The sequence below is a fragment of the Bombus flavifrons genome, chromosome 12 (assembly GCF_040668555.2).
Source record: "Bombus flavifrons isolate JBK064 chromosome 12, iyBomFlav1_principal, whole genome shotgun sequence".
In the NCBI taxonomy this organism is placed as follows: domain Eukaryota; kingdom Metazoa; phylum Arthropoda; class Insecta; order Hymenoptera; family Apidae; genus Bombus; species Bombus flavifrons.
The window spans coordinates 9,643,054-9,654,701 of record NC_138453.1 but is presented as its reverse complement, the minus strand read 5'-3'; the positions used below and the strand labels follow the sequence as shown (position 1 = coordinate 9,654,701).

The window sequence follows — 11,648 nt, the reverse complement described above, 5'->3', positions numbered from 1 at the left end:
TTTTTTTTAAGCAAAGAGTGAGAGAAATGGCAAAGAAACAGTGAAAGAGCGAATAAAGTAATAAGTAATAATGTAGAGTTACGGAAGAATTAAGAGAGAAACAGAGAAATATATATATATAGAGAGAGAGAGAGAGAGAGACCAAGCACCATTGTCCGTTATAAATATCGACACCCAATTAAAAAGAAAAGATATTTTCCGTTACGAACCAATATTTGTGGCGTAGGAGGAGGCACACGGAGAGCCACGTGTGTGGATGGACCCCCAGCGCAAATCCGTGTTCGTGAAGGTAGCGGGTAGGTACACACAGAACAATGACGAACCAGAGCCGAACGTATAGCCGAGCGAGCGGGACCGGGAACAAACAAGAACAAAGATACGACTGCCATTAATATCACTGGACAAGATTAGTGTACGCTGATGGTATTCTTTAATGCGCAGGGCCGGGGGTTGATGAGGGTGGTAATGTGTGATCGGTAAGGCTAAATGCGGAATTCGTTGGCGTTCGTACGAGGTGTGTAAGGTTGAAAATTAGGTAACATCAGAGGAAAACGAGTAGGAAAGTGAAAAGATTGAAGAACAAATGTATATTCAGGCTATTTGGATGGTATTTACGTAGGATGGTAAATGCAATTTGATGGTAAGAAGGTGACAGATTGGAGGATACACGATAAGGAAATACAGATGCATCGAGGGGCCGCCGATTTGCACGTGGTGGCAGCTATTTCGAGGGTTGTTCAACCTCCGGCCACGAGAACATTTAATTTAATTGCGGCCGCTCGAAATTCTTTTTCTCCTTTTCCGTATGATCGTACCGATCGTAGAGAGAAAGGTAGCTCGTGGCTCTGGTTTGTCATTGACCATAGGTAACGCGACGATCGAAGGATCGTCGCCACCGGAAGTCGGGATTCTCTACGAATCTCGAGGCACGGTTATCGATGCGCGTGCACGTTCCTGCGCGGCCCTGAGCCGTGACTGAGTCGAGGTCTCCGCTGCATTCTTCGAAGCGTTTTCTTTCTCGCTCGTAACATTCCTTTCCTGTACGTTCAATGGCCATATACGCGAAACAATCGAAGGTGAAAACCTCGATAATATTTGCGACGACGCGACGACGCGACGACGATACTCATTGTCAGCTCTATACTCTTTTGTCGTGTCGTATCGTGTCGCGTCCCGTCGTACCGCGTCGTGGAATGCAACGGAGAGGCATCTCGCATCTTTCTAGGTGGAGAAAGCGAAAGGAAGAAACACGACGGCGATTTGTTGTCAACAAGCCGAAGGACACGAGAAAAGGCTCCTCGTGTTCGTTCTAGGGCAAAGAAAGATGGAAGTAACGGCGAATACAGGCAGTGCAGAGCTGGCGCGCGTCCTCGGGACTGGCACATAACGGCGTATTCACGACGGTCTGACCCTCGGTGCTGTGGAGCGTGAACGCGTACCCATTGACTCGGGGACGGCCACGAGGCACCTCGGGCGGCGAATATACGTGTCACGGGGTCTGGGGCTTACGTAGTACGGTGGGGTATGCGTGTATATGGGTCGGCCGGAAGCGCACGCAGGGCAACGAGGTGTAACGCGGCCAAACAAAACACAGAAAAGAAAATATAAAACGCAGCCGAGGTTGCATAATAAAGCCGCGAAGGTTAACGAGACGCACGACGTTACCCGCGTGCACCTTTCTCCGATACGTGAAAAATAACAGGGGGCCGCTCTCTCTCAGCGTACAAAAAAGAAACATTTTATTCATATAAATAATCATGGATAAATTCGAAGAATAATATCAATATAATAATAATTATCATTCATTATCGTAATGCAATAGTAATAAAGATAACAGATCGTCGACGATAAGTCCATTCGAAAATCTGATTAATCATAGTTACGAAACGAGAAAACAAGGATACGATAAGCGTATACGTGTGTGAGTACTATTGGACGTACGCTATCCCCGAAAACCCGATAAGAGAACAATAATAATTAAAAAAAAAAAAAAGAAGAAACAAGAAGAAGTAACAATATTAGAGACTAAAAAGAGAAGAGAACAGAGTATGTATCGTATATGTGCGTGTGTGTACGTATTTATAAACTTCTATATATTCGTGTAATTACGTTCGTATCGATAAATTCAGATATAAAAGACTTTCTTATTTACATGAATACGTACGCACGCGCCCTCTACGGCGTCTATTTTCGTTTGAACAGAATTTATATGTACATTCTACGTAATAGGCGACGCAGTCTTCGTCAAGAATATTCTACGATCGAAGTCGATGTTTTTTTGCGCCAGCTTCGATTCCTTTCGAAGGGTGAATAAAAAACGCGAGAGCTATCACAATTTTCATCTCGATATCGCAGTCGCAAAATAACAAAAAGGTAACCATTAGATAGAATTCCCGCGATAACAATAATCGTCGAAAAATCCAAAAAAAAAAAAAAAAGACAAACGAAGTATATTAAAAATAGAAACGCGTACCTTTGTAACAGAAAAACGAAAAAAAAAAGAAACCCATCCGAGCGATCGATGAAACACGTCTCGAACGTAGAATAAATTAAGATTAATACTAAATTGTAACCGCGAACGATGCCACCGTTGCGTTGAACCAATCGAAATCGACCGAGCGAAATGCAACCGCTAATTTAGCAATCGACATTGATTGTCTCGACGGAATTGTTCTCCGTGGTGAGTAACGTGCGTGATGCCGATACACATCGTTCTTGTTGTTTCCGGTACCGTTACAATTTCCCAAAAATTTCGGCGCACGTGTGCAACATGGGCGGGGGGAAGGAACGAAAAAAAGCGTTTCGGTAATTTTCATTGCACCACATCCCGTAAGAACGGTATATTAAGTAACTTTCCTTTGGCTGCACCTTAAGGTACCTCTACACGTATTTCGATCGTCACATTCGTCGCTCTCTTGTTAAAGGAGACAGGTAAGAATCGCGTGCGAGCGGAGCAAAACGAGCAAGGTCGTTCGTTGCTGTTCTCAGCCAGTTCCTTCTTCTCGTTCACGAGTCTGGACGGGAAAAGGGATAAGAGAGAAAGAGAGAGACAGAGAAAGATAGAGAGAGAGACAGAGAGAGAGAGAGAGACAGAGTGAGAAAGACGGAAATAGGATGAAAGGAGACGGGCGACCGCGCGTCTAATACCTCGTCAACGTTCTATACGTAGGATAAGCGAAGAACATTACGATCATTAACTTACGTTACATATTATTAACTTATATATAATATATTTTCACGTTTTTGTACTGCGACTTTCCTCGTAACATCGTGCCAGGCGATACTCGCGCGACTACCCCCGATAACCACCCCTCGTAAACTAAGTAATACAAAAAAAGACTGAAAGGGGACGCTTTGCATCTTTCCTTCTTCTTCTTACGAAACGGAATAGTTAAATAAAGAAGATCGAAACAACGAGAGAACTCACTCACGAATATGGAAATCCTGACGTTCCGAATCGTTTTCGCTCGACCCGAGCACCTACCTACTTTATATACACTCAACGTAACATTTATATGTATATATATATATATCTCTTTGTAACCTTAGTAGAAAAATTAAACTTCTCGCGCGATTCAAGTGCTTCGAGGTCTAGCTTCATTTTATGTATTTTTTTACGCTTTTTGTTCATTTTTTTTATTTTCTTTTTAGTCTATTTAATTTAAAATATTCGTCCGCTCGAACGAAAATACGAGAAACTATAATAATAACAGTATCGCCTACTATCACATGATCTTTCCCGCGACCCGAATTCAAAGACGACATTTCCCTCGACATACAACTCCTATTTCGTGGAGGAGACAAATGCGACATCAATGATCCACGGTAGCGCTAGAGAACGTATGCAAAAATCGACAGCCTATCGTAAGTAAATATCATATCTCGTAATGAAAGAAACGGGACGCGTCTAGCAATCCTACGACGATATTGCCATGAAACCGATATAAAGTAAATTGGACCAGTGTGTAGAGGAGATTCTTTAACGACTCGTTTACGACGTGTGTGTACGTTAAACGTTAGCCGACGAATGTTTTAAACTCTCGTTCTGACGGTGTACTATGATCGTCGCACACGTGAAACACTGGCACCGTTCTCGATCCCTAAATTCTCGATATCTGGAAGAACGAATATCGAGAGACAGAGAGATCCAGAGGACCAAGAAATCCATCGAAGGTTTCATGGACCTCCGGCTCTCGTTTATCCCAGTCGTGACTGTTGTTGTTGTTGATCCTGGTGCTGTTGTTGCGGTTGTTGTTGCTGAGAGGTAACTCTGTCCGAGTGTTCTCTCTGCTCTCTCTCCCGTTCGCGCATCTGTTCCATCTCCTTGCGTTGCTGCTCGTTCTTGCTGTGTTGCCGATGATAGATGCTCTTGTGGTTCCGGAGGCTGTTCAGGCTCGAGTAAACCCGCTTGCAGATGTTACAGATCGGTTCCTTGCTGGGCCTGGTGTGCACGTTCTGTATGTGCCGCCTCAACCGCGTTAGGGAGGTCAGGATTTTGTTGCAAGGCTCGCATCGAAACTCATCGGACGCGCCGCTGCCGGCCAACTGACCTGGCGGCAGAACCAGACACAGGGGTTACTTTTGGTTTTGTGCTCGAACGTCAGGTCGGACGTAGGTCGGACACGTTAACACGGAACGAGGAAACCCGTTCCCCTCCGCTCTAGAGTCCTCTCTCTAGTCACACACATCGCGTGTCCCGCGATCCTCGTCAATTGTTCTCTTTCACTCTTACACCACCATCTACCACCTTTTTTTCCGAGCCGAGAGAGAGAGAGAGAATTCGTGCGCCCTTCTCGATTAGTCGCGCACATTGCACCGTCACCCGACCAAGCCGTGCTCAAACTGTCTTTTTTTTTTATTTTTTTATGTTTGTCAATATTTTTGCGTTACTTTGGAACCACGTAATTATGCTTGCAGGTGCTACCCAGCATCTTCATCGTACGCCCATTCTACTTTTCATCTTTTCGTTATTACATTTTTATTGGACTTTTTACTTTTGTTACACACATACATAGTGGTACGGCGTGCGTGCTTTCCGGGGAAAGTACCTTCTGCTAGCGCGTCGTCTTACCATTGTCACCGTTTTCTACTTCGTCCATTCGTTCTTTTCGACGCGTGTCTTCCGGCGAAAATTCCTCGAAGCAGCCGCTTTCGTCGCGTCTTCAAAAACTCTAGGAAATAACTAGAAGAACGTTTTCAAAGATCCTTTCCGATGCGGTTACTACGTCGTCACGTGCAACTGGAAACAAATATTGGAACGAGATCGCTCGTTTGAAAATTTGGTGTTAACTGTGAACCGCGTCGTTACACGATGACAATGGCCACGACTAGATTGCAGAAGGCTCTTTGCCGGATCGGAAGGCAGCGTGTGCCGTACCGTTTTTCATCATTCATCGTTGTGCTCTTTTATTTTGTTTTTTTTCTTACTTTTTTTTTTTTTAGCGCATTACGATAGTAGAGTGCAAGCAATTCCAAGATTCCAGTGAACGATCGTGAGCGATGACGTTAGTGTTTTCAGAGCACCAGAGATGTATCCATGTCGATGCGTATTATTTACAGCAAGACAGAGCAGAGTAGATCTTGTAGGTATACGTGTGTGGATATATATATACAAGAGTGTGATATTTGGTCTAACGGAATGATGCGATGAAGCGAACGTTTGGTTATAATATTGATCTCTGTTTCAGCATAACGTATGATTCGCGAACGAGCAGAAGTCCTATCAGAGGGGTCGAGCTTCTTAACGACTCATCGTTACGTGCCACGGGTTGGTAATTATCAGTGAAACAACAATATTTCATTCCATCGAATTCTCCTTTATTTTCTCAATTCATTTCTAACGACATTCACGCTATTACTATGGGGCGACAGTTACGTTTCGCGCGGTTTACCTTAGCGTAACTACGATTCCGCGAGCGATCGATTCGTATTGGCGGTGTATAACGCGGCAAGCGACGACGACGACGTTGATCGTGCCAGCGAGGCATACTATAGAAAATGAACGGTCGCGATCGTGAGTCCGTGCATGAGAAAGGCGCAGAGACGAGGCGAGGGGTGGCGGACGGAACGATACGAGAAACGATACGAGAAAACGAGTCTCTCAACCGTATCGGTACCGAAAAATTGTTTTTCAAGGTTCGTAGATAGATGGGTTATAGTCCAATCGACCGATAAATAGATTCGTCCTTGGTTCGAGCGTTTCGCGAGATACCAGCCTCGCGTTTCGTGCGAAAAACCACTCTGCCGGCAAAAACTCGAACCGACGACGTGTTCGCGACTCTATTCTGGCTCGATCGAGAGAAATTGCACAGCCACGCGATACGCCCATCGATAAATATACCAGCAGCTAATCGATGGGAAAACGCTACAAGGTCGACTTTATCGTCGGCACGGCGATGAACTACCCTTTTGGCTGGATCTCTGGGGTAGATGAGGAAGAGCACAGTCGTACCACAGGAGAGTGGTATCGATTTTACCGTGGAAAGACACTCGCTCGAGCCATGAACTTGGCACGAAACTAGTCCAGATGGCGGAACTTATTATTCGAAGGGTGCGCGCGTAACGCGACACGATCGACTGGCAAGGAGGAACAGGACGTTCCGCGTGAATTCTTTGAGGTAACACGTATGCATAGGTTTGGATTCGCGACTCTCTTTGGCGTGCATCGAGGTAACTCGTTTTACGATCAAAAGACTAGGATTAATATTATCTCGGTAACGCAAGCGTTTCAAACGAAACGAAATAACGCGACTACTCGATCAACGTGGTACTTATAAAATTATCTAAACGATGGTCGAACGTCTCTTTGCTTTCTCATGCAACGAGAAACGACGATTAATCGCGTTCCAGAAGGTCGTACGGTTCTGCCGTATTCTCTTCTCTTGATTCCGCGTTTCTTCGTGCGTAGATCTCTCGGGGCAAGACGGAACCTCGACGCAAATTCGGTCACTAAACCATGGATGTCGGTCAATACGTGACCTCGCATTGTTCCTCGTGTTCCTTTCGCTCTTTTCTCGCGTGGTACTGGCTCTTGTGGCTGACCAGACTGTTCCTCGACTTGTAGCTTCTACCGCATTGATCGCAGGAGAGCGACTGCGGTACGTAAAAATGCGTGTCCGCCAAGTGCCTCTGAAGAGACCACGCACGAGAGAAAGTCTTCTGGCAGAAGCTACAGTAAGTACCGGTGATCGAGCGGCTCGAGTATTTAAGTTCCTGCTCGACCTGAGTTCTGGAGGCGTCGCGAAGTTTCGACGCCGGTTGGATGTTACCATTCTGCGTTAGCCAACGAAGATCGGCAAACGGGACAGTTTCGTTCAACGTCGTCCTTGGTTGCTGGTGTTGCCTGTTGTTGTTGTTATTGTTACCATTCTGCTGACGCGTCTGCTGACCATTAGCATTGTTGGCCGAGCCTCGATCCGATTGCAGATCGATCTGCTCGTTGAGCAGACAGGACTCGAGCTCGTCTATCTTCGGCGACAGAGGTTCCGACTTGAGCACGATCTGCATCTGATCGTTAATGTCGTCTAAGAGATCGATAATGGGCAGCTCCTGGTGCTGCTGGTGCCCCTGCATCATCTCGCACTGACTAGTTGCCGTACTTTGGCTCGATTGGCCGGTTAGCCGTTGACCGTCTCCGTTGGTAGCGGACTGCCAACCCCCGTCCTCCTCGGCGACCTCCCGGTCTGCAACCAAAGAGGAGGGGGCTGAGTCCATCGAGATGTCAAGCGAGATGTTCACGCCGATCGATTACCAGCGGATTCACGAGCGCGACGATCATCGTCGGTTTGCATGGCAAGAAAACCGCGACCGAGAGATCACAAAACGGATGGCAAGAGAGGGATGACGCGCGCGCGACAGGCCAAAGAAAAGAAGAAATCAAGAGAAACGCGGCTCATTTCCCGACTAAACGGATGCGGACGCTGTTAATCGTTCGCCGGCTAAAAGGAGGCAAGAATCGTAGCGGAGAATCGCGGGCAACACGAAGACGAAGAACTGTGTAAAGAGAGCGAGAAAGAGCGATCGGGGAGGAAGGGCGAAAGAAGGGTTGAAAGGTGGACTAACGGAGCTGAGGAAGGTAGGGCGAGTGTACATTCATCGTCTCATAAAAGCCAGTATAACGTCCGCGAGGATGAGATGTCGATACAACGAGAGAGCAGCAGTAGTAATAGGAGTAAGAGTAAGAGTAAGAGCAGGAGCAGGAACATAACGGCGATGCTTCTTCTTTGCGGGATTTTACCCAGCCGGTTACCCTAGCAACGGAACCCCCCACGTACGACGCTCCTTCCCCCGTTTTTCCGTGGTGCCGGGAAGGGGATATATACCTAGGATGCGTATTATTCTTAATAACCCCCGTATGCCGTTGCGCTGTATTATGACTGATGTTGACTCTAAGCGCGGAGAGCCACGGCGATCGATAGCTCGCTACCACCGCGACTATGAGAAACAGGGAGAAAGAGAGAGAGAGAGAGGGAGAAAGAGAGAATATACTACGACTAAGGGAGGGCCAAGGGGTTGTAAAGAGGAGAGAGAGAAAGGTGAAGGAGGATAGGGCCGAGGGATCGGCGGGGAGAGAAAAATCTAAGTAGCTTCCGGATTGGTTACGCGAGTCTTACGAACTTTTGAAAGAGTTACGTGGACAGTGGTGGGGACGAAGACGGGGTCTGCGAAGCGAGGAGGCCGCCAGGAAGAACTACCCTCTCCTCGACCGCGGCCCTTTTTTCATCCGATGCGGTTGCGCGTTTCACGAAATCAGTGCGATCAAACGATAAGTCTTTTCGGATATCGAATCCTATTTAGTCACGGAGAAGCGAACTTCTTCTACGTGAACGAAAAGGACGAAGAAACGCACCATCTCGCGCCAGTTAATAGGACGTTGTCGGAAAATTTCACATCTCTGTAGAATTTAGGAAATTCATCGAACGGACAGAAGAGATATTCCTTTACGCCGCGGTCTAGTTTCTATATAGAGAGAGAGAGCGCGGCCGCGTCTTTCTACAACGCGACGAATTGCACGCAACGTTGATCGAACTCGGTACCGATAAGAGGAGAGCCGGCGGAGAGGAGGCGGCACGAACGCACCGAGCCAATTTCTTCGCGAGATACGTTCTCGCACGCTGCTGGGCACTAGCGGCGAGGCACGAAACTAAAGTGTCTCAATGAATTAAGCACCGCGACCAAGTAGACCTTCACCTTGTCTTCGAACCGTTGGTGTTACGCCTCTGCCACAGATCGCGAGAGTCGTCACGATACGTAAACGAGTTTCGCCGAATTTTCAATTCCCCCCGCGAGCAAATACTCGGATGAAAATTCGTCCTGCGAGTCTGTCGTCGACCGTGTAACCGGTTCTTCGCCTTCCTCTCCCCTCTTACGTAACTCGCGCGAATTTGCAAAAAGTCAATGTCGAATTTACCGAGGGAAAGGTCAGAGATGCATCCGAGAGATGCGATGAGTTCGATCCGACGATCGGTCGACAGACGGAGAAATTTGTCGGAAGAAGCGTATCGTTTTGGAAAGTGTTGCAGAAAAAAAAAAAGATCCGAGCCATGACAGCAAATGATATAGAGCGAAAGTGTAAACGCCCCCCTCTCTCCCTCTCTCTTTCTTTCTCTCTGTCTCTCTTCCTGCCTCTCCTTCCCCTGTCTGGCCCGTTCCTAGCCCCCCTGTCATCCCATACTCTCTCGTTCTCTGTCGTACACTCGTCTTCGTCACACCCGCGCTCACTGTTGCGCAGTTTTCGAGGTCACCTCAAGTTCATCATCGATAATAGCACAAGGCGAAAACAAGCAGCTAGACCTGGGCGTCCCCGATAAGTACATACTACAGATAAAAAATTCCATCGGATTTGGTTCAGAACGAACTTTCGTTTGGCCTTGGGAGGCGCCGCGTACGCGGCCGAAAGTAAATTGCCAACGCGGATCGTTGGCTACCGAAACGAACGACAAGAGGCAGAGAGGAAAGGAGACGGCCTGAAAGAAGAGAGAGAACGAGCGAGATGAGTAAGTATCGAGTAAATAGACGTATGCAAGGCGGACTCGCGGACGTCACGTAAGCAAGAGACAGACTTTCGCACACCATCGGAATCGACAACGTCGACAGATGGCAGCATGAATTCCGTGTTTCGCAAACAGGCCATTAACAAACGTTACGTAACCCGAAATTTCTTTCCTTGGCTACTATGTAGTTTGCCGATTCGATCGAATATGAAACGCCCTGCCTCCTTCCCCTTCCCGTTCTTCGGGCCACGTCGATCGCTTCCTACGAAGTGACGAGGCAAGGATTCTATTCGAAAAACACGAACAACAAAAATCCTACGTGTCATCCTTCGAGCTGTGGAACAGTCGATGTTCCGACGAACCGTCGTTTTCATTATCGAAACATCAGAATACCAAAACACATACGTGCAAACTAAAGAAACTGTTTGCTCTACATTCTACTTATTATAACATTTTTATACGCTCCATCCATTAAATCCAAGCCTGTTAAATTTCGTATCACGCGATAGTACTTTCGTACGATCGCGAAGATTCGCATACGACGAAGATGAAATGTAAAATCTGATGAAAGGAGCACTCGAGTTCTTCGATATTTTTTGCGACCATCGTATGCCTGATTTTGTTCCAATTCGTCGAAACGGCAGTTCGTCGGGACACGCGTTCGTTGCATCTGCAGCCTAAGTCGTACGTCGAGCATTTCGCGGGACCGACCGGAGCGTGGACCATCGCTTTCGTGCGAAGAATTCGGTCGGCCATTAAAAAAGGCCGAAGGAAAAACGAGGCAAGGAAGAATACGTGGCGGAGCGCGGTATGTCCGGCACTGAGAACGTCCCGTGAAATAAATATTTGCTCGATGCGCTGCAACGCGCCCTCTGATACAAAGAGACAGAGAAAGAGGATAAAGTGCTCGACTCCAGAGCTCGGCACCCGCTATTTTTATGCGGCCGGGTTTTACAACAGGTTACCGCGGATGCAGGCGTTCGCGGAAAAGAGCAGAAAACGAGAGAAAATAAAGGAAGAAAAAAAAGGGGGGGATGAGGAAGGCGGGGGTGAGAGAAAAGGGTGGGAGGTGGAGAAAAGGGAATCGTGACGGTGGCGGGACCGTGGCGGCAGTCCCGCTACCAACACCGCTACGTATCGGCTTTTTAAACAATTTTAGTGGCGAGCGGGAAACGGGCTAAGAATATCTAGGCCCGGGGAAAGAATTTCTCCTCTCTTTGCGATAATGACATCGAAACCGGCCGAGAAACGCGGGCATAGACGCGCGCGGAGAGAAAGGAGCAGAATGAATAGATTTAAAATTAGACCGCGATAAACGCATCTTTCTCCGAGTGTCGGTCGCTCTATGCAAAACTTCTCTCTCGGGCACACGCTTTAAATAAATGACAACGAAATATATTGTACGCGCGCGTATAAAATGTTATATACAAGAGATGCTCGCGCATCGTACAACGACCTGCCTTTGGAAAAAAAATAAACGCATCGATCAGGTCGCACAATTATTTTAATTTCAAATGTTACGGCGTGAAATTCATCGTTTCGGACAGCAAAAAAAAAAAAAAAAGAAGAAAGAGAAGAGACAGACACAGTGTGAAAGGTTAACGCGATCGATCGCATAATTTTCATTGTTTCGCACGATTTCCTCTCTCGCCGATC

At 47.1% G+C, this 11,648-nt stretch overlaps 1 protein-coding gene across 14 annotated transcripts in view; it reads right to left on the bottom strand.

The window, feature by feature from the left end:
- The window catches only part of br (broad-complex core protein), a 58,746-nt gene that overhangs the window by 22,660 nt on the left and 24,438 nt on the right, over positions 1-11,648 (bottom strand). For 6 of the 14 annotated variants that reach the window (XM_069125148.1, XM_069125142.1, XM_069125147.1 and 3 more), the window contains one exon: positions 4,562-7,682. The exons of 6 other annotated variants lie outside the window; for them this stretch is intronic. In XM_069125148.1, coding sequence (XP_068981249.1) covers positions 6,967-7,682 — 716 coding nt within the window. In that variant the 3' untranslated portion in view covers positions 4,562-6,966. 2 more of the 14 variants (XM_069125152.1, XM_069125150.1) reach the window with 2 other exon arrangements.